Genomic DNA, 24,224 nt, shown 5'->3' with positions numbered 1-24,224 from the left:
CATAGGATTATGACCCAGACGAAGGAACAAGATAAACTCCCAGAAAATCAACTAAATTATATGGAGACAAGTAACCTTCCAGAAAAAGAATTCAGAATAATGACAGTGAAGATGATCCAAGATGTTGGAAAAAGAATGGAGAAGATGCAAATAATGTTTACCAAAGACCAAGATCTAAAGAACAAACAGAGATGAACAATAAACTAGAAGGAATCAATAGCAGAATACCTGAGGCAGAAGAACGGATAAGCGATCTGGAAGAAGAATGGTGGAAATCACTGCCGCAAAACAGAATATAGGAAAAAGAAGGAAAAGAAGTGAAGACAGCAGAGGAGACCTCTGGGACAACATTAAACACGCCAATATTCACATTATGGGTTCCCAGAAGGAGAAGAGAGAGAAAGGACCTAAGAAAATATATGAAGAGATAAAAGTTTAAGTTTCTGAATTTTTTTTTTGCATGAAACTGCATATGACTGCAATGCATGACCAAATGTCAATAACATTATTTTATAAAATGTAATTTAAGATCAGATAAAACGACTTCTGCAGTGGTATGGTGGATAGGATTCTACCTGCCAATGCGGGGGACAGGGGTTCAATCTCTCGTCTATGAATATTCCACATGATGAGGAGCAACTAAAGCCCATATGCTACAACTACTGAGCCTGCACATTCTAGGGTCCACCATCTGCAACTACTGAAGCCCGTGCACCCGAGAGCCTGTGCTCTAGGAACAAAAGAAGCCACGAAAATGAAAAGTCCATGCACCACAACAAAGAGTAGCCTTCACTCTCTGTAAATAAAGAAAGTCCAAGCATAGCAACAAAGACTCAGTACAGCCAAAGATAAGAAAAAGATCAGATGAAGCCATTTTTTAAAAATCAGAATTTCACTGCAAATCAACTGACATATTTATAAACTATATGGTTCTAAGGATATGAAAGAATGCAAAAAAACTGTCATATATCCTATGTAGGAAAATCCACATATCAGTAGAGCCAAAGAACTGAAAAATCCAATCATGAAAACAAGCTGAGTGAAAGCCATAGACTTCTGTGGGTAGCAGAAAATTGGCAAAATAAACTCTTGTTAATAATCTTTCCAGCTTGTGATTCATCACAAGCTGGAATCAGCATTGCCAAGAGAAATATCAATAACCTCAGATATGCACATGATACCACCCAAACTGCAGAAAGTGAAGAGACATTAAAGAGCCTCTTGATGAAGGTGAAAGAGGAAAGTGTAAAGGCTGGCGTAAAACTCAACATTCAAAAAACTAAGATAGTGGCATCCGCTCCCATCACTTCATGGCAAATAGATGGGGGGTGGGGGGAGGAAACAGTGACAGACTTTATTTTCTTGGACTCCAAAAACACTGCAAATGGTGACTGCACACATTAAATTAAAAGACTCTTGCTTCTTGGAAGAAAAGCTATGACCAACTTAGACAGCATATTAAAAAGGAAAGACATTACCTTGCCCACAAAGGTCCATCTAGTCAAAGCTATGGTTTTTCCAATAGTTATACATGGATGTGAGAACTGGAAAATAAAGCTGAGCATTGAAGAATTGATGCTTTTGAACTGTGGTGTTAGAGAAGATTCTTGAGAGTCCCTTGAACTGCAAGGAGATCCAACCAGTCAGTCCTAAAGGAAACCAGTCCTGAATATTCACTGGAAGAGTCGACTGATGCTGAAGCTGAAACTCCAATACTCTGGACACCTGATGCAAAGAACTGATTCACTGGAAAAGACCCTGATGCTGGGAAAGACTGAAGGCAGAAGGAGAAGGGGACACAGCTCGATTCCAGCTTGAGCTTCACCCAGCCCAGCATTTCGCATGATGTACTTTGCATATAAGTTAAATAAGCGGGTGGCAATATATAACCTTGACGTACCACTTTCCCAATTTGGAACCAGTCCATTGTTCCATGTCCAGTTCTAACTTGTTGCTTCTTGACCTGCATACAGATTTCTCAGGAGGCAGGTAAAGTGGTCTGGTATTCCCATCTCTTTAAAAATTTTCCATAGTTTGTTGTGATCCACACAGTCAAAGGCTTTGACATAGTCAATAAAGCAGAAGTAGATGTTTTTCTGGAACTCTCTTGCTTTTCGATGATCCAACCAATGTTGGCAATTTGATATCTGGTTCCTCTGCCTTTTGTAAGTCCAGCTTGAACATCTGGAAGCTTTTGGTTCATGAACTATTGAAGCCTGGCTTGTAGAATTTTGAGCATAACTTTGCTAGCGTGTGAGATGAGTGCAATTGTATGGTAGTTTGACAAACCTAGACACAATATTAAAAAGTAGAGACATCACTTTGCCAACAAAGGTCCATATAGTCAAAGCTATGGTTTTTTCAGTAGTCATGTACAGATGTTAGAGCTGGATAATAACATAAGACTGACTGAGCACGAAAGAACTGATGCTTTCAAATTGTGGTGTTGGAGAAGACTCTTGATAGTCCCTTGGGCTGCAAAGAGATCAAACCAGTCAATCCTAAAGGAAATCAACCCTGAATATTCACTAGAAGGATGGATGCTTAAGCTGAAGCTCCAATACTTTGGCCACATGATGAGAAGAGTTGGCTCATTAGAAAAGACCCTCATGCTACCAAAGACTGAGGGCAGGAGAAGAAGGGGACGACAGAGAATGTGGTGGTTGGATGGCATCATCGACTCAGTGGACATGAGTTTGAGCAAACCCAGGAAATAGTGAAGGACTGAGAAGCCTGGAGTGCTGCAGAACCCCAGCCCTGGCGTGCTGGGGTCACAAAGAGTCTGATTCGACTGAACAATAACATCTTTAACTCATGACATACATACATACATATATACATACATGTGTGTATATATATATATATGTATATGTATACAAACATACATATATACAAACACACATATATACAAGCATACATATATACATACATACATATATACAAATATATATATACACACACGTATATATATAATTATAAAAGTCCTTAGTATGACAGGATAGTGCAAAGAACTGCTCTGGTTATTGATAGCTCTGGATTTCAAGTCTGACCAAAAACTCTGTTCATGGGGGCGGCAGCAAACTGGGATAGTAATTTCTTTACTAGGAAGATATGCTTGATCTTTAGGAAGATTTAGAATTAAGTAGTTTGGAGAGTTACACTCCCAGGATAACAAGGAAAGTTGCATCACGCACCCACTCTCCAGGAAAACAGGCAAAACTACCTAATACTATTTTTAAAAACAACCACTTAAAGACTCTAGAAATTATCCTAAGAGTATATTTGAATAAAAAAACATTACTCAAGGAAATTTGCAGGAAAACTTGGTGTTGGGATTGTCCGTGGCATTTGAGTTATAACCCATTTACTACCTTGCCCTCGTTCAGGTTGATAGAAAGTCCTCTCCAGGTAAGTGCAGCCAAGAAAGCAGAGCTTCCTCTCAGCTTTCAGTCAAGACTTACCATATGTCATCCCCTCCAACTCCAATTAAAGAAATTAAGTTCCTGGTGAGTGTGGCCAAGAAGAGCAGAGGCTCCCTTCCTCCATCCAGCCTTCACTTTAAAACACAGAAGCTTTACTACAGTGCAGGAGGCTGAAAATGTTGGGACCCCAACTGCTCTCACCCCAAATCGCTTGTAGGTTAGAAGTACAAGAAGCTGCTACACCAGAAGCAGCAAGTCAATGGCTACTGCCCAGCCCTGTGCCCAGGAACTGGCCTGGAGGAGAGTCAGGCTATATAAGAAAAAAGAGCTCTAAAGCTCTCCCTAAAGTAAATGACTTTATTTGAAATGGAGTATGAGAAATTCAAGCCCAAGAGTGCTCTCAAAAGAAAAACTCCTCTTAGTTAAGAGCAACAAGCTAAATAATAGGCCAGCGAGTCACCAGAAAGAACCAGAGAAACAGCTCAGAAGAGCACATCTGCACTCAAAACCTCAAAAACTACCCCTCCTCAAATTTAACTGGACTGCTGAGCAATTCTCCAGAATGATCAGCTGATAATTAATGGAGGCTAATGGGAAGGATGCAATACAAAAAGAAGAAGGCAGCTTAAGAGAAAGATGCTGAAGAGACATTCAACAAAAACCTGCTAAAATCACTGTAATACTGGTGGTGTCTACACAACTTTGCTAATATAACAACAATAACAACAAAAACAACTCTAAATTATACACTTTAATATGATAAATTCCATGGTCTGTGAATAATATCTAAATAAAGTTGTTATTTTAAAAAATACAAAAATGCAATGAAAAAAGAATGTTCAATGTAATTAGTAAGGAAGAGGCTGGGCCATGTGCTTAGTCGCTCAGTCGTGTCCGATTCTTTGCAACCCCATGGACTACAGCCCACCAGGCTCTTCTGTCCATGGGGATTCTCCAGAAAAGAATACTGGAGTGGGTTGCCATACCCTCCTCCAAGGGAGCTTCCCAACCCAGGGATTAAACCCAGGTCTCCCACATTGCAGGCAGATTCTTTGTCTGAGTCACCAGGGAAACCCAAGAAAGAGGCATTTTACCACTATCTGACATCATGTTTTGTTAAGGTGGGTTTCCTTCTCTACAAAGTAAGCTACCTAAGGGCAAGGACTTGACTTGACCTACTTTTTTCACTTTTATATCCTAGCACCTAGCATAGTAAGCTTTCAATAAATACTGTTGCATACATAAGCGAATACCTTTGCACTCCCTCTTACCTCGTCCTTGGAATGCCCTTCTCCTACACAATTTCTTATCCTATCCCTTCATTTTCTTACATATCAAATACTAATCTCTCCTTCACTTCCTCTCTAGTACTAAGACAATTAGTTTGCATTATGAATGAAGTTCAGAGTCTCAGATCTTCCTTTGACGTTTTTGTTGTTTTATTTTGGGCACAACGTGCAACTTGTGGGATCTTAGCCCCCCTGGGCGTTGACAGTGAAAGCACCAAGTTCTAGCCACTGGATAGCTAAGAATTTCCTCAGATCTTCCTTTGTTATCATTTGTGATCTTTCTTGTAAGCAACAGCATACAGGAGGCAAAAATATTTACTGAAGAAAATATTTATTAAACAACAGCAACAAAAAAAGATCAGTTAAGCACTTTATATATAAACCCTGTAACTGTGATTTAAGCTAAACCTAATAGTTCCAGCTTATGCTTTAACATGCTCATAAAATATCATTACCTATTTATTTTAAAGCATGCCCCTTTATTAACCTAATTCTAATTACCTCAAACTAATAAAACTATAGTTCTTTAAAACATTTTGTATTTCAGTTGATTAAGTTTATATTTAGCAAGTTATTTTACAATAAGAATGTGTGCTTATTTATTATTAACAGCAGTTTTTCTCACACTTTCCTACTCTACAATCGTCTGCATGTACTACGCTGGTGACTAGCTATCCAAATGTTAAACCATTTCTTACCAAACTAGTGGTAAGTGCAGAGTAACTGCTCTTCTAATTTTAAAATCCTTTTCCAAAAGAATAAAATGCCTAGGAATAAACTTAACCAAGGAGGTGAAAGACCTGTATGTTGAAAGCTACAAGACATTAATTAATGAAAGAAAATGAAGAACACACAAATAAATGGAAAGATATTCCATACTCATGGATTGGAACAATTAACATTTTTTAAACGTCCGTAATACAGATCACTGCCTCGCCATGACGAAAGGACCTGCGTAATTCAATGAAGCTATGAGCCATACACCAAAGAATTGATGTTTTTGAACTATAGTGTTGGAGAAACTCTTGAGAGTCCCTTGGACAGCAAGGAGATCAAACCAGTCAATCCTAAAGGGAATCAACCCTGAATATTCATTGGAAGGACTGATGCTGAAACTGAAGCTCCAATACTTTGGCCACCTTATGAGAAGAGTCAACTCATTAGAAAAGACCCTGATGCTGGGAAGGACTGAAGGCGGAAGAGGGACAGAGGATAAGATGGTTGGATGGCATCACCGACTCAATGGACATGAGCTTTAGTAAGCTCCAGGAGATGGTGAGGGACAGGGAACCCTGGTGTGCTACAGTCCATGGGGCCGCAAAGAGCTGGACACAACAGAGCAACTGAACAATAACGTAGGGTCACCCAAGACAGACGGGTTACAGTAGAGAGTTCTGACAAAACCTGATCCACTGGAGGAAGGAACAGCAAACCACCCCAGTATACTTGCCATGAGAATCTCATGAACTATATAAAAAAACAAAAAGATATGACACCGAAAGGTGAGTCCCCCAGGTTGGAAGGTGTCCAACATGCTACTGGGAAAGAACAGATGACAACAACTAATAGCCCCAGAAAGAATGAAGCGGCTGGACCAAAGAGGAAGTGAAGCTCAGCTGTGAATGTGTCTGGTGATAAAAGCAAAATCTGATGCTGCAAAGAACAGTATTGCATAGGGACCTGGAATGTTAGGTCCAAGAATCAAGGTAAATGGGACTTGGTCAAGCAGGAGATGCTAAGAACAAACATCGGCATCTTAGGAATCAGTGAACTAAAATGGACAGGAATGGGGGAATTTAATTTAGAGGACCATTATATCTACCACTGTAAGCCAGAATCCGATACAAGAAATGGAGTAGCCCTCAAAATCAACAAAAGAGTCTGAAATGCAGTACTTGAATACAATCTCAAAAATGACAGAATGATCTTGGTTCACTTCCAAGGCAAGCAATTCAACATTACAGTAATTCAAGTCTATGCCCCTATCACTAATTCCAAAGAAGCTGAAGTTTATCAATTCTATGAAGATCTATAAGACCCCCTAGAACTAACACCAAAAAAAAAAAAAAAGGTGTTTTACTCATCACTGGGGGTTGGAATGCAAAAGTGGAATGTCAAGAGATACCTGGAGTAACAGCCAAGTTTGGTCTTGGAGTATAAAATAAAGCAGGGCAAAGGCTAAAGGCTAACTGAACTCTGCTAAAAAAAATGCACTAGTCATAGCAAACACCCTTTTTTCAACAACACAAGAGACAACTTTACACATGGACATCACCAAGTGGTCAATACTGAAATCAAATTGATTTCATTCTTTGTAGCCAAAGATGGAGAAGCTGTATACAGTCAGCAAAAACAAGACTTGGAGCTGACTGTGGCTCAGATCATCAGCTTCGCAGAGCAAAATTCAGACTTAAAACTAAAGAAACTGGGGAAAACCACTAGGCCAGCCAGGTACAACTTAAATCAAATCCATTATGAATATGCAGTGGAGGTGACAAATAGATTCAAGAGATTAGATACAATAAACAGTATGCCTGAAGAACAATGGACAGAGGTCCATAATATTGTATAAGAGGCAGCAAACAAAATCATCCCAAAGAAAAAGAAAAGCAAGAAGGCAAAGTGGTTATCTGAGGGGTCTTTACAAACAGCTGAAGAACGAAGAGAAGTGAAAAGCAAGGGAGAAAGGGAAAGGTACACCCAACTAAATGCAGAATTGCAAAGAATAGCAAGGAGAGACAAGAAGGTCTTCTTCAATGAACAATGCATAAAAACAGAGGAAAACAACAGAAGGGAAAATACTAGAGCTTGCTTTAGGAAAATATGAAATATCAACGGAACATTTTACCCAAAGATGGGCACAACAAAGAACAGAAATGGTAGAGACCTAGTAGAAGGACAAGAGATCAAGAAGAGACGGAAAGAATACACAGAAGAACTGTACAAAAAAAGATCTTAATGAACTGGATAAGAATGATGGTATGGTCAGCCACCCAGACCCAGACATTCTGGAGTGTGAGGTCAAGTGAACCTTAGGAAGCAATGCTGTCAATAAAGCTAGCAGATGTGATGGAATTCCAGTAGAGCTATTCAAAACTCTAAAAGATGATGCTATCAAAGCGTTGCACTCAAAATGTCAGCAAATCTGAAAGGTCCAGCAGTGGCCACAGGACTGGAAAAGGTCAATCCTCATCCCAATTCCCAAGAAGAGCAGCACTAAAGAATGTTCAAAACATCAGACAACTACACTCCTCTTCCATGCTAGTAAGGTCATGCTTAAAATCTTGCATGCTAGGCTTTAGCATTATGCAAACCAAGAACTTCCAGACATCCAAGCTGGATTTAGAAAATGCAGAGGAACAAGAGGTCAATTGTCAACATTCACTGGATCACAGAGAAAGCAAGGGAATTCCAGAAAAACATCGACTTCTTGTTTCATCAACTACGTTAAAGTCTTTGACTGTGTGGATTATAACAAATTGTAGAAAGCTCTTAGAGATAGACCATCTTACCTGTCTCCTAAGAAACCTGTACGTGGGTCAAGAAGCAACACTGTACGGAACAAACAGATTGAGAAAGGCATACAACAGGGCTGTCTGCTGTCATCCTGTTTATTTAACCTATACGCTCAGCACATCATGAGAAATGCCAGGCTGGGTGAGTTACAAGCTGGAATCAAGATAGACGGTAGAAACATCAACAACCTCAGATATACAGATACCATCTAATGGTAGAAAGAGAAAAGGAACTAAAGAACCTCTTGATGAGGGTGAAGGAGAACAGTGAAAAAGCAGGCTTAAACTAAATATTGAAAAAACAAAGATTATGGCATCTCGCCCCATTACTTCATGGCAATCAAAAGAGGAAAAGGTGGAAGTAGTGACAGATTTCCTGTTCTTGAGTTTGAAAATCACTGAGGCCTCCAACTAATAAAAAAAAAAACAAAAGAAAGAAAATCACTGAGGATGGTGACTGCATCCATGAAATCAGAAGACAACTGCTTCTCAGCAGGAAAGCTATGACAAACCTAGACAGTGTTGAAAAGCAGAGACATCACTCTGCCAACAAAGGTCCATATACAAGGTTACCATCTTCCCAGTGGCCACATACAATTGTGAGAGCTGGCCCATAAAGAAGGTAGCATGCCGAAGAATTGATGCCTATGAACTGTAGTGCTGGAGAAGACTCCTGAGAGTTCCTTGCACAGAAAGGGGATCAAATCAGTCAATCTTAATGGAAATCAACCCTGAATATTCACTGAAAGGACTGATGCTGAAGCTCCAGTATTTTGGTTACCTGATGCAAACAGCTGATTCACTGGAAAAGAAAGATTGAGGGCAGAAGGAGAAGAGGGTGTCAGAGGATGAGATGGCTGGATGGCATCACCAATGCAATGGACATGAACTTGGGCAAACTTCAGGAGATGGTGAGGGGTAGGGAGGCCTGGCGTGCTGCAGTCCATGGGATCACAGTCTGACATGAGTGGGCGACTGAATATCAACAACTACAGATTCAATGTAACCCTATCAAACTTCCAATGACATTTTTTACAAGACTAGAACAAAAATTCCTAAAATTTGTGGAACCATTAAACCAAATAGCCAAAGAATCCTGAGAATGACGAATAAAGCTTGAGGCATCATGATCCCTGAATTCAAACTCTACTAACAAAGCACTAGTTTTCAAACTACTGTACTGGCATAAAACCACACGTAGATCAACAAAACAGAACAGAGCCTAGAAATAAACCCATGCATATATGGTGAATTAATTTACAACAAAAATGACAATATACACTGGGGAAATGACAGACTGTTCTAAATGGTGTTAGGAAAGTTGGACATAAAAATAAATGAAACTGAACCATACATAGAAATCAATTCAAAATGAACTTAAGATCTGAATTTAAGGCTGGAAACCATAAAACCGCTAGAAGAAAAATATAGACAGTAAGCTCTTTGACTTACATCTTGGTAATGATTTTTTTAACCTGACACCAAAAGCAAAAACAAAAATAAACAAGTGGGACTATATTAAACAAAAAGCTTCTGCCCAGCAACAGAAACTATCAATAAAATGAAATGACAACCAACACACTAGAAGAAAATATTTGCAAACCATATATCTCATAGGGGGCTAAAATGCAAAATATATAAAGCACTCATACAACTCAAGAACAGAAACAAACAATCCAACTAAAAAATGGACATAAGATCTGAACAGACATTTTTCTAAAGAAGACATACAGATGGTACATGAAAAGATGCTTTACATCATTAGTCATCAGTGAAATGCAAGCCACAATGAGATATCACCTCACACCTGTTAGAATGGCTACCGTCAAAAAGAAGAGAAATAAATGCTGGAGAAGTGTGGAGAAATAAAAAATTAAGCATACTTCTAGAATTTACACAGAGCCCAGGAAGAAAAATTAATATCTGATAAATATACTGTTAGATTGGGTACTGGTTTGGAAAACAGCTATGAAGACATGTCACTGACAATATCATTGTATTGCTACCTGATCTTGTCTGTGTCAGAGGTTTTCAATTTCCTTTTTCATAGAACTGGCAATGAACCACCAAGAAAGTTCTAGGAAATAACCACTGAATCACAGGCAAATGTAATAAAATGTAGTCATTTATGACTATTTTAAACTAACTTAGAATGACCAAAGTAATAGCTGAGATTTTTAACTCTTCTACATTTACAATGCATTGCAAATGTATTATAAATACTGTTTTCTGTCACTGGGTGTTATCTACACAACCCAATGGACATTTATTGGTTATCTATACAACGCAAGAAGTGTTATTCTTAGTACATAAATTCTTAATACATAAATGGGGTTTCCAAATAATTTCCATAAAGAAATTTTATGAAATATGCTTTTTCTTCTTTTCTCATTAAGGTTGTATGAATAAATACATACACTTCCTGTCAGACTCGGACTGACTAGCTTCTGAAGTGAATGATGTAACACAGGGGTAAGCTGTCACTCTCGTATGCTATCTTTGACAGCCTGTAGGCAAATAAATATGACTACAGATGCTAAAACCTACACACACAAAAAAACTTCCAAAATTAATTAATATTTAAAAGTTTAATTAAATCTCCAACAATATTTACCAAAAGCTGTTTTTTTCATAGTACTAATTTTAATAAAGAAAATCTCACAGAGGCAAAGTTTAAAGATTAGTGAACAGATTTACAAAAATCATTAATTTAAAAAGAATTTCTTTTACCCACTAAAGTAAAGCAAATGTAGAACCAATACAATACAATACAATACCACACCTCAAATTTCCCACTAAAGTAAAGCAAATACAATACAATACAATACAATACAATACCACACCTCAAATTTCCCAATACTCAACAAAAATTTTATAGTTCCACAGAGTGAAAAGCAACGAACAGAGAGTTTTATCACTCTTCAATAGATCAGTCGAACAGATACACTGCATCATACATTAAAAATAGCAACAACTTTCTAATTTCAAAACCGACTGTGAAAAAACTAAATGCCACAGTGCCCTCTATTGTCATTTTAAAGAAACAAATAATTTGTAAAATAAACTCTAGGTTTTACATTTCTGAAACTAAACTTAATATAACCAGTGAAAAGAAGGAATAACTTTTCATTATTAATATCACAATAAAATTTCATCTTATAAAGAAAAGCAATCTCAACCTTGCCTAACAGCTTCAAGTGTAGTAAACCATGATATTTTCATAACCCCCCAAAACCATTTCTATCACTACATTATTTTATTTTATAAATACCTTCTGAAGTATAGGAACAACAGGCTCAGAAAAATAAACCACTGTTTCAGGAAAGGAAGTAACTCTCCAAAAAGAATAAGTATCTTTAGATGAGACATATTGACCTAAGCATGCCTAGAGCAGTGATTTCCAAAGTGAGTTAAGTAACTTATCCCAATCAGGTACAAAAAGGTATTATCACGTCTATTTATAATTAAGCATTACTAATATACCGTATATAGAATAACACTCCCTCTGTGGGATGGTATATCACATGGTAATGTGTCAGGATATGCAGTATCCTAATAGAAAAGGAGTTTCATAAATGAAGTGCTAACAACAGCATCCACAAGGAAACAACATATATTACAAAGAGTCTATACTGAAGAAATTCTAACTACATAATCACAAACAAACAATAAGTATATGGCAGAGACGTTTCTTCCTTACTGCTACTTCAAACTCTTCATTAGAGTTAATAAATCTCAGATATGACAATAACTTTAGAAAGTAGAAATTTAAAAGATACTTGAAATGTGAAATCACATCTTACTATCAGTAACTTATTATCACGAACTATACATCACGAACTATACATCACGAACTATATATATATCACTTACTATAAGTATATATTATGTCTCAAAAATACTAAATAGTAAGAGAGGAGGGCTCTATCACAATCAGCAAGACATTTTTAAACAGTTTATTTCATCATAATTTCTTCCTTTTATCTATGTTTTTCTACGTTTTGTGATGCAAGTCATACATTAGTATATGATCAACGTGTATTACCACAGATAAGTATGTATACCTATTAGAATTACATCCTAAGTGTTTTAATCAACTGTGGTATGTATTCAAAATAATTTAGGGATCACTGGCCTAGAGATAAGTTTGTTCCTACTACAAGATCTATAAGAAAAATGTTAGTGTTATTATAATTAAAGAAGCCTTCAAATGAGCCAGATACTTGGAAAACAAAAGCCTGTATCCAGAGATATAATTATATTTGCTGCTGCTGCTGCTAAGTCGCTTCAGTCATGTCCGACCCTATGCGACCCCATAGACGGTAGCCCACCAGGCTCCCAAAGCCTGTACTAGAGCCTCAATGACAAAATGACAGATTAACTAACACTAGAATCTTATCATAAAGCAATCATCTATAGTCAGTTATCTTATTATTTACTCTGTCTTCTTATATAGAAATAAAACAAATTAAAAAATCTTAATAAGTAAGTCACTCTTTGCAAATTCTTATTTTATACTTTCATAATGTCTTAAATATTAATTACATAGACATGTTTTCTCATACTCAATTCACAATGAATTCTAGAGGAAACAATTTCTTACTCATTTTTCTATGTCCCTTTACTGGATACTGTCTTAATAATAACTGAACGAACGAAGACTACTCCCATGATTAATCAAAGCAAGCCTCCAGGTCCATGAGTAGCATAATTCTATGCTCCTTAGCCACTGGCCAACAAAAAGGAACAGCATGAATGACCATCCTGACAAGCAAGGAGTCAAAGCTGATCTGTGAAGCTATTCAGGAGTCAACTATAAATAAAATAAAAAATTTTAAGGAAAAAGAAAAGATGAATGAAACTAAGATAAGTGAAACGAAGGCTGGTTCTTAGGAAAAATAAACAAAACTGGGGCTTCCCTGGTGGCTCAGTAAAGAATCCACCTGTCAATGCAGGAGACACAGGTCCAATCCCTGACCCAGGAAGATACCACACACCACAGAGCAGCAAAGACCACGTGCCACAACAATTGAGCCTGTGCTCGAGAGACCGAAAACCACAACTACTGAGTCCACAGGCCCCAGAGCCGGTGCTCTGGGAGAAACCACCACAACTAGAGTAGTCTCCACTCGCTGCAACTAGAGAAAGCCCGTGCGAAGCAATGAAGATCCAGCACAGTCATAAGTAAACTAAAAAATCTTTAAAAAGCTCAGCAGGGAAAAAAAGAAGAAGTGAAAGTGTCAGTCACTCAGTCATGTCCGACTCTTTGCAACCCCATGGACTATAGCCTATCAGACTCCTCTGTCCGTGGGATTTCCCAGGCAAGAACACTGGAGTAGGTCACCATTCCCTTCTCCAGGGGATCTTCCCAAGTCAGAGACTGAACTCAGGTCTCCTGCATTGCAGACAGATTCTTTACCATCTGAGCTACCAGGGAAGAGAAAAAAATCAATCAATAGTACCTTCAAATTTGCCTTTCTGATTGATGAATAGTCACCAAGAGAGAAGCTGACCACAAGCAGATAAAGGACTCAGGAGGTAAAGGGGGACATTAAAAAAAGACAATAAAACTGCCCCTCTCTAATTAAAAATCACCATGGACAAAGGAAAAGAATCTATGGGTTAGAAGAAGGAAAAGGAACACCTCACTGGAAGTATTTATTACATGCAATAGGAAAACAAAGACTGTAATATTGCTCATTTCAGTATAATTCATTATTATGTGATGTGGAAATATAAATATGAGTGGTAAGGGAGCTCACTGCAGACGGTGATTGCAGCCATGAAATTAAAAGACCCTTACTCCTTGGAAGGAAAGTTATGACCAACCTAGACAGCATATTAAAAAGCAGAGACATTACTTTGCCCACAAAGGTCTGTCTAGTCAAGGCTATGGTTTTTCCAGTTGTCATGTATGGATGGGAGAATTGAACTATAAAGAAAGCTGAGTGCTGAAGAATTGATGCTTTTGAACTGTGGTGTTGGAGAAGACTTGAGAGTCCCTTGGACTGCAAGGAGATCCAACCAGTCCATCCTAAAGGAAATCAGTCCTGGGTGTCCATCGGAGGGACTGATGTTGAAGCTGAAACTCCAATCCTTTGGCCACCTGATACGAAGAGCTGACTGATTTGAAAACACCCTGATGCTGGGAAAGATTGAGGACAAGAGGAGAAGGGGGCAACACAGCATGAGATGGCTGGATGGCATCACCAACTCAATGGACATGAGTTTGGGCAAACTCGGAGATGGTGAAGGACAGGGAAGTGTGAACTGCTGCAGTCCACGCGGTCACAAAGAGTCAGACATGACTTTGCGACTAAACAACAACAATAGTAACTGGTAACACTGGGAACTAGACTTACTGTGGTGATTATTTTCTAATGTACAGAAGTATCAAATCACTATTTGGACACCAGGAACTAACACAGTGTTGAAGGTCAATTATAGTTCAACCAACAAAGAAAAATATAAGGTTTTTGGTTACCAGAGGTGAGGAGTGGTGAGAGGGGGAACCGGATGAAGGTAGTCAAAAGGTACAAACTTCCAGTTATAAGATAAATTTAAGTACCAGGGATGTAATGTACTATATACTGTAATTAGCACTGCTGTATATTATAGATGAAAGTTGTTAACAAAGTAAATCCTGGCAGTTTCCTGCTGGCCTGGTAGTTAATAGGATCCCAAGCTTTCACTGCTATGACCCATATTCAATTGCTATTCAGGGAACTGAGACTCCGTAAGCCTCAGCACAGCATAAATAAATTAATAAATAAATAAAATAAAACTTAAAAGAGTTCTCATCAAAAGGAAAAAAATTTTTCTTTTTTTTATCTATATGAGATGACATATGTTCTACAAATTTATCGGGATAATCATTTCATGGTATACGTAAATCAAATCATTATGTTGTACTTAAAACTTATACAGTGCTGTATGTCAATTATATCTCAATAAAACTGGAAAAAACTAAAGTACATTACATTTTTTTTTTTACATTACATTTTAAAAAATAAATGAAAAAAACAAATGTTATACTAGACTATCTCAGAATATATTCTCTCAGTACATAAGCACTAACCGACCTATAAATTTTTAATGTGGGACAAATGTAAACATAGTTAAAAAATTAATGTGCTTTGATGTTCTTTGAAGAAAACATCTATCAGAGGGTAATGATAACATTCTTGTTTTTCTAGTGGAAAATAAATCAAACATTTAGATAGCTCTGATGTGGTTTTTTTTAATTGGCCACTCCTCTTTGGAGACTTAATTAAGATTAAGAAAAAAACTCCCTCTTGAGATATATCATTTTTGCTCAACTTTGAACATATGATTAGCTTGCACAGTAATTTGTAAATCAGTTAGCGTCCCACATATCTTAGGAACGAACTACTTCAAAGAATAAACAGATTTGCTAGATTAACAAGAAAGAACAAATTAACTTAGTGTCTTAAGAATACGATACTTTTGATATGCACAAGGAATTAAATTTGAAGACTATCTAAATTTTTATCCTAGAAATTATCACCAATAATCTAGCTTATTTTAAATTTACCAAAATAGTTTTCTAAGTGTCAATACCAACTCAACAATCTCAATTATTATAAAGTAATGGGAACTACCATTTTTCACTTTTACCTATAAAACCTGCAAGCTGATTTACCCTGCTGCTGAGGCAGACCAGACCACAGTGACGTACATGAGACCCAGATGAAAAAGCAAGTATCTATGAGGGGCAGGCAGTTAATCAGAGATGAATGAAGCAGGATAGACTGGGAGCAATGATGACCTGGACAGACCATACCCAATCTAAAGGCACAACCAATACTCAGGAGGGTAGCCCCAAAGCTGCTAGATTTCCCCATTCTTACAGAAACCAGAAATTTGTATTCTGATATAACACATCTTCATTTTTAACTATTAGCAACTAATTTCAAACTGGTAAAAATACAGTTTTAAACAAAACATCTGTGGGCTGCCAGCTTGTGGCTCCTGTGTTCTTCTTAAACACCTACAGTCTTCTCTGCTTCACTTTCTCATGTTTTCATTCCCATCACCTTTTTCTCCTGAATATTCAAGCCTTAAGAATACAGAAAAGGTTAAGACATGGAATAAGGAAACAAGATGTTATTAAAGGGTACAAACTTGGAAGCAGAAGATGAATAAATGCTGGAGATCTAATGCACAGCACTGTGATATAGTCAGCAATACTATATTACATACTTCAAACTTGCTAACAGACTACATCTTAAAACTTCTCAGCACAAAAAAGGAAATGACAATTAGGTGACAATAGCTAACCACTACCAGGGATAATCATACTGAATATATAAATGTATCAAATCAACAGGCTGTATACCTTAAACTTATATAATATTGTACACCGACCAAATGTATCTCAGTTTACGTAAAAAAGGAGCTGTGTGCATGCTAAGTCACTTCAGTTGTGCATGACTGACTCTTTGAGACTCTATGGACTGTAGCCTACCAGTCTCCTCTGTCCCTGAGATTCTCCAGGCAAGAATACTAGAATGGGTTGCCATGCCCTTCTCCAAAGGATCATCCCAACCCAGAGATCGAGCCTGTGTCTCTTATGTCTCCTGCATTGGCAGGTGGGCTCTTTACCACTAGTGCCACCTGGGAGTCCGAAAAAAGGAGCTAGAGAACACTAATGCTCAGGCATTCTGTTACCAAGCTTGACGTAAACATACTTCTTCATGGTCCAACTCTAACGTCCGTACACGACCACTGGAAAAACCATAGCTTTGACTAGATGGACGTTTATCAGCCAAGTAATGTCTCTGCTTTTTAATATGGTGCCTAAGTTGGTCATAGCTTTTCTTCCAAGGGGCAAGCATCCTTTAATTTCATAGACGTAGTCACAATCTCCAGTGATTTTGGAGCCCAAGAAAGAAAAGTTTGTCACTGTTTCCCCATCTATTTGCCACGAAGTGATGACACCAGATGCCATCTGGTTTTTTGAGTTTTCAGTTTTAAGCCAGCTTTTTCACTCTCCTCTTTCACTTTCATCAAGTGGCTCTTAAGTTCCTCTTCTCTTTCTGCCATAAGGGTGGTGTCATCTGTATATCTGAGGTTACTGATATTTGTGCCAGCAATACGATTCCAGCTTGTGCTTCATCCAAGCCCAGCATTTCCCAGGATGTACTCTGCATACATAAGTTAAAAAAGCAGGATGACAATATACAACCTTGACGTACTCCTTTCCCAATTTGGAACCAGTTCGTTATTCCATGTCCAGTTCCAATTGCTGCTTCTTGACCTGCATACAGATTTCCCAGGAGGCAGGTCAGGTGGTCTGGTATTCCCATCTCTTTCAGAATTTTCCAGTTTGTTGTGATCCACAGTCAAAGGCTTTGGTATAATCAATAAAGCAGAAGTAGATGTTTTTCTGGAATTCTCTTGCTTTTTTGATGATCCATCAGATGTTGGCAATTTGATCTCTGGTTCCTCTGCCTTTCCTAAAATCAGCTTGAACGTCTAGAAGTTCTCAGTTCACGTATTGTTGAATCCAAATTTGGAGAATTTTGAGCATAATTTTGCTAACCTGTGAGATAAGTGCAGTTGTGTGGTAGTCTGAACATTCTTTGGCATTGCCTTTCTTTGGAACTGGAATGAAAACTGACCTATTTCAGTCATGTGGCCACTGCTGAGTTTTCCAAACTTTCTGGCATATTGACTGCAGCACTTTCATAGCATCATCTTTTAGGATTTGAAATAGCTCAACTGGAATTCCATCACTTCCACTAGCTTTGTTTGTGATGCTTCCTAAGGCCCACTTGACTTCACATTCCAGGATGTCTGGCTCTAGGTGAGTGATCACACCATCATGATTATCTGGATCATGAAGATCTTTTTTGTATAGTTCTTCTGTGTATTCTTGCCACCTCTTCATATCTTCTGCTTCTGTTACGTCCATACCATTTCTGTCCTTTATTGTGCCCATCTTTGCATGAAATGTTCCCTTGGTATCTCTAATTCACTTGGTATCTAATTTTCTTTTCTGTGAGAGTTGAACCATAAAGAAAGTTGAGCACCAAAGAATTGATGCTTTTGAACTGTGGTGTTGAAGAAGACTCTTGAGAGTCCCTTGGACTGCAAGATCAAGCCAGTCAATCCTAAAGGAGATCAGTCCTGAATATTCATTGGAAGGACTGATGCTAAAGTTGAAACTCTAATACTTTGGCCACCTGATGCAAAGAACTGACTCACTGGAAAAGACCCTGATGCTGGGAAAGATTGAAGGCAGGAGGAGAAGGGGATGACAGAGAATGAGAAGGTTGGATGGCATCATTATAGACATGAGTTTGAGCAAGCTTCAGGAATTGGTGATGGACAGGGAAGCCTGGGGTGTTGCAGTCCATGGGGTCACAAAGGGTCAGACATGACTAAGCGACTGAACTGAACTGAAACATACTTCAGCTTAAAAAGTATGAAAACAGAGCTACTCCTGCAGCTTTAATAGCTCCGCTTCAACTAGTGACTACATCCACTCTGCAATCAAAATAATAAGGCTTCTTCAGCAAGGGTGGAGTGTAGAGCAAAGAGTCAAGCCCTTGCAGGAGCTTGGGAGCCAAGCGGACTGGAGCCAGAGACCCAGCTCTGCTACCTGATTGTTACCTCCACCTTTTCATCCTTCAAAAGCTAATGATGTCATCAACTCCAGAAGGCTGTTACGGGACAAAAATAAAATAACAAATATAAAACACCTCATCTCGGATGGATAACCTGCTGATGACCAGTATCTAATAAATGGGTGCTATTTATATTGATGTGGTTTCACATAATCTTTACAACTTTGTACTTCTGAAAGAAGAAAGCACTGGAGATAGAAAAATTATGTCTCAGGGCCTGTCTGTGTCAGTTTATGTATACGTTGTCCCTGCTGTCTTCCTCCCTCAGACACATTAAAAAATTCTCTGTACTTATTTTTATACGCAATGATTTGCAAGTGGTTTCCAACTCTTGTCCTCAGGCAGGAATATCCACAGAAGACATAAAAATATAATTAAGATGTTTGGCATCTTTATAGAGCTATAATGAGGCTCTAACTCTTTCCAGTCAAGCCTTTACCACTGTATCACTATTCGGTTTGCATTTTTCTTAATAAAACAGAGTATAAATTATGATAGCTAAAAGTCACCCACAGAAGTCAAATTGACACTTCCCTTCAAAAAAAAAAAAAAATTCAGTGGCTACTTTGTCGGGCTCTAGTGCTTTAGGCTCAAACTTCCTGCTGATGCTTGGTCCCTCGGTCATGTCTGACTCTTTTCAACCCCATGGACTATAGTCCACCAGGTTCCTCTGTCCATGCGATTTTTCAGGCAAGAATACTGGAATGGGCTGCCATTTCCTTCTCCAGCAGATCTTCCCAACCCAGGGATCCAACTCATATCTCCTGCATTGCAGGCAGATTCTTTACCCGCTAAGCCAAAGAGGAAGATTAGAAAAGTGAAAGTGGTTAGTCGCTCAATCATGTCCGACTCTCTGCAACCCCATGGACTGTAGTCCGCCAGGCTCCACTGTGCATGGAATTCTAACTTCCTAACACAGCTTATGTGGCCCTTCCCAAGAGAACCACCATCAACCTCTGCAGCCTCACTTCTCCTTCCTTTCTGCCAAGCTCTCCAAATACACTGTGCTGATACAGTATACTCCTGTACATGCTGTTCCTTTTAAACAGGGACATACTTTTATAAAATCTGTAACCTGCAATACCAAACTAGTATGAATCTTTTAAAGGATATTTCATTCATATTTTGTTGTGGAATCCAGAGTCGCAAAACACACCTCAGAAGACATTCAAGACAGTGGAGTACAGCTTATTACGCCAGCGGGTCCAGAGGAATCAGTTCCCAACAAGGACCCTGATGTTTCTGAGAGGCCCAGTTTTATACCCCACTCCCACTGGTTACATGTTAGCAACCTCTTTGTTGTATATGACTGAGTTTTACAGTAAGTAGGTGCTAGAAGAACAAACAATTAAAGTTAAGGGGGAGAGGGGTTATATATCAAGGGGGGGATGTCTCCATGGTTAATCTAACAGGGGCAGCCTGACCTCAACTACAATCTCCATTTGCCATCTGTAGGGAGGGAATTCTCCAGGAGACCTGGTTTCCATTAGCAACGGTTTCCTCACTCTTGGGCAGGGTTCAGGCCCAGTTTACATCCTATCTTTAAGACGGATGACAGGCCTCAAGAGGGAGTCTCTCCTGCTTTCCTCACACCGGCCCCAACATTTAAGATATGCTGTATTTCTAATGAACAAGATTCTGCTGAGAATTTAAATTAAGTTTACACTTCCTGAACAAAACCAATCTCTAGAACTCTTTAGGCAGTGACAATTATAGTAGTGTATTTATAGAAATGAATAGTGTTTTAAGTATTAAAAAAGGGCCAAATAATTGTGACATACTGATCACTCAAAACTAAAAATGCATTTCAATTTTAAAAACTATTGTAAGCAAAACAGTAAAGAAGTTCACTCAGGCAACTAGCTGAGACCCTAACAGCCTAATGAAATAAAATATAAGGAGCTATAAATTAGTTTATATTTTATTGGTAACACCTAAATATTCTATTTCTAGAACTGTATCCTAACCAATTAAAACAAAAAAAATGCATAACGTGCCAAGGGAAAGAAGAGTCTTTAAAAGGTAGAAAATTTCACCAAAAATGCAAAACACAGAAATGTCAGAGTGGATTATAATTCTAAAGTATTAACTAAATAAAACTGAAAACAAGCTAAAATCTAGTAACAGCAGATCAGGTTAGAGGGTAGAGAGGAATGAAAAGGCAGAGCCAAGAGGACTTTTAGGGCAGTTAAAACATTCTGCATGAAACTATAATAGCAGATAAATGTTATTACAAATTTGTCCAAACTTAAAATATGCACAACACCAAGAGTGAACCCTAATGTAAACTATGGACTTTTAAGTGATAATGATGTGCCACTCGAGTCCATCAATTGTAACAAATGTACCACTCTGGTAGGGGATGTTGATAACTGAGAAGCTCTGCATGTGGTGGGGGGACGGAGGGGGCAGAGGCCACATGGCAAATATCTGTACCTTCCTCTCAATTTTGTTATCAATCTAAAAATGCTCTAAAACACAAAGTCTATAATGGGGCAAGGAGAAACCGATCAGAAACATAATTTTTGCTAACTACAGAAGACTAATTTTTAAACTATTTCAACTAGCAGTTCTGAGTAGACTAAAAGCTATATGATAAAGCTAGCATAATTTAGCTCTGGATTTATATTTGAAACATTTTTCTTTCAGCGTTCTAGTAGACCTCTTTGCCGCATTTTTAAGTGTTATCATCTAACAACTTTAGACAACTTATTTAAATAAATTGTATTCACATATCCCTCTCTTCTAAAACACAGTCTCTTCTAGACACAAACTACTCACCTATGTCAAAGATCTACTGAATATCTACTAGACATAGTAGTCAGAAAATATAAAAAGATCCTTACACTCAAGATTCTGACTCTGAGGTCTTTTGATTCAGCCCTGGGAAAAGGTCAGATGGTAAAGAATAGCAACCAGTCTGTCCTTCTGCTCCCCTTCTCGAAATGCTTTTCTCTTGGTTTGAGTCATTTTTATCGTTTAAGTCTCAAAATAAGTGCTATCTCTTCAGAAATCTTTCCTCACACCATCCTGCTATTTCCTATTACAGCATCCCACTTCTCTCCTTCATTGCTGTTCTTTTGTGTTTTTTTCAATCTGTAATCACATATTTGGTTGCTTTTTTACTGTTTTATCATCTGTAACCAACAACAAACTAAACAGTCTATGTGGACAAAGCCTCCAACCGTATTAACAATAATTAGCAAAGTACTCCATACACAATAATTAAATGAAGACATACATCTCTTGCTCCAGATAAGAGTCTGATGTAGAGAGACCAATGTAGAGGTGATAACTTAACCATGAAAACTGGTAAGATCATCTGTGGGAAGTGTATGGGATTAGAACAAGAGAATCTAGAACAAAGACCTTGAGGTGGCCCAACACTGACAGTTTGAATGGAACAGGCAAAGACGACTAGGATAGAAAAGTCAGATAAATCACAGAGAAACCAAAGAAAGAATGTTTCAAGGAATATTTCAATTGCAGAATTCTCCCAAGAGGTCCAGTAAAAATTGAAAGGCTCCATTAGCTTTCATTCCATTAAGGTTAATAGTGGGACTTCTGGGTGGTCCAGTGGCGAAGATTACACGCTTACAATGCAGGGAGCCCAGGTTGATCCCTGGTCAGGGAACTAGATTACACATGTCACAACTAAGAGTTTGCATGCCACAACTAAGGATCCCATATGCCACAACAAAGATCAAAGATTCCTCGTGCTGCAACTAAGACCCCAAAGAGCCAAATATAAGAAAAATAGATACACATTTTTTAAAGCCTATATTAATATTACACCAGAAAAGAAAGTTATTTTTAAAAATAGTACATCTGTATAACATGAGATTCTAACAAGCAGGGAGATCAGTCCTCACAATCGTGAAAGTACATTAAGCATAACTCAATCAAGCAGACAATGCTAATTGCTGGTTACTAGTTTAACAAATGGAGAAGGCAATGGCACCCCACTCCAGTACTCTTGTCTGGAAAATCCCATGGACAGAGGAGCCTGGTGGGCTGCAGTCCATGGGGTCGCTAAGAGTCAGACATGACTGAGCGACTTCACTTTCACTTTTCACTTTCATGCACTGGAGAAGGAAATGGCAACCCACTCCAGTGTTCTTGCCTGGAGAATCCCAAGGACGGCGGAGTCTGGTGGGCTGTCGTCTATGGGATCGCACAGAGTCTGACACGACTGAAGCAACTTAGCAGCAGCAGCAGTTTAACAAAGTCTCCTCATTAGACAATAAGTAGCCCAGTGAGCTCAGAGACGTGTTCTATCCACGTCTAGGTTCCCAGAAACCTAGCACGGTGCCTGGCACACAGTAGGTGCTCAATAAATATTTCTAAGTGAATTCATAATTCTGAATCCAATCTCAACTACCTTAATAGCCACCTTGATTGTCTCTCTCCTCTAATCCATTTTATGTTTTTGTTTTGACCGTGAGATGGCTCTGTCACATAAGCAAAAAAGTGTTTTTACAAATATTACTGTTATTACGCCTTTCTTCCTCCATCAGACACTTGCTTCCTGACAGCGAAACTTCTGTCCGCTCATCCCACGACACGCTAGTGTCTTGCATGAATTAAGGGTAAGTAATCCTGAACCTGGAGAAAAGGCTTCTTACTAAAAGAGCTGTGGCTACTTCACAGTGATTTGAACGTCAACCAGTGGACCCTGCAGCTCCAAGCGCGGAGATGAGAGACAACGCTCCCTTGTCCGCAGTCGCAGCAGCCGCCTGCCCGGCAGGGGGCGCTGCAGCGCGCCCCCACCTCCGCCCCCCAAGTCCGCCGCCCGCCTCAGTCCCCGCCCCCGCCCCCGCCCGGCGGTCACCTGCAGTGGCTGCACTCGGGCCTCCGCTCCGCCGGCTCCACTGGCAGGTCCCACAGCCCGTCCGCACTGGCCCCGCACGCCTCCGCGTCCAAAACGGACGCCGCTGGCGCTGACCCGCCCACCCGCGGCTCCTCCTCCTCGGGCGTCTGAGTCCTCAAGGTCCCAGGCAGCCACGCGACGGGGTCCCCGGGTGTTCGCGCCTCTTTGTGCGGCTCCATGGCAGGCGCTCAGGGCCGGCCCTCACATCGCTTCCCCGCTGCCGCCGGGGGGCGCCACAAGCTGAAGAAACCGTCCCGCGCCCCACGTCGCCACGCACGCACGCACGTACGGAGGGCGGGTCTCCGAAGCCCCGGCGGGAGACCCCGCCCCGCTGCGGGGAAGGAATGAGCCCATTGGTTTGTGCCCAGTGGAATAGTTCACCTAGAACCCGGAAGGAAAGTGTGGATTGTCCTGGAGAGCTGCTGAGGTTAGGGAAGTGTCTCTGGGGCAAGTAAAGGAATCTCTTCTGAAAACAT

General features: G+C 39.3%; 1 protein-coding gene across 1 annotated transcript in view; it reads right to left on the bottom strand.

The window, feature by feature from the left end:
- Positions 1–24,018, bottom strand: part of DTWD2 (DTW domain containing 2) — a 77,179-nt gene extending 53,161 nt beyond the window's left edge. The window contains exon 1 of the mRNA XM_065918226.1: positions 23,710–24,018. Coding sequence (XP_065774298.1) covers positions 23,710–23,927 — 218 coding nt within the window. The 5' untranslated portion in view covers positions 23,928–24,018. The remainder of the gene's footprint in view (positions 1–23,709) is intronic.
- Between the last annotated feature and the right edge of the window lie 206 nt (positions 24,019–24,224).

Source organism: Muntiacus reevesi, chromosome 1 (assembly GCF_963930625.1).
Source record: "Muntiacus reevesi chromosome 1, mMunRee1.1, whole genome shotgun sequence".
NCBI lineage: Eukaryota > Metazoa > Chordata > Mammalia > Artiodactyla > Cervidae > Muntiacus > Muntiacus reevesi.
The sequence above is the reverse complement of the archived record's forward strand: the minus strand, read 5'-3'. Positions and strand labels throughout refer to the sequence as shown.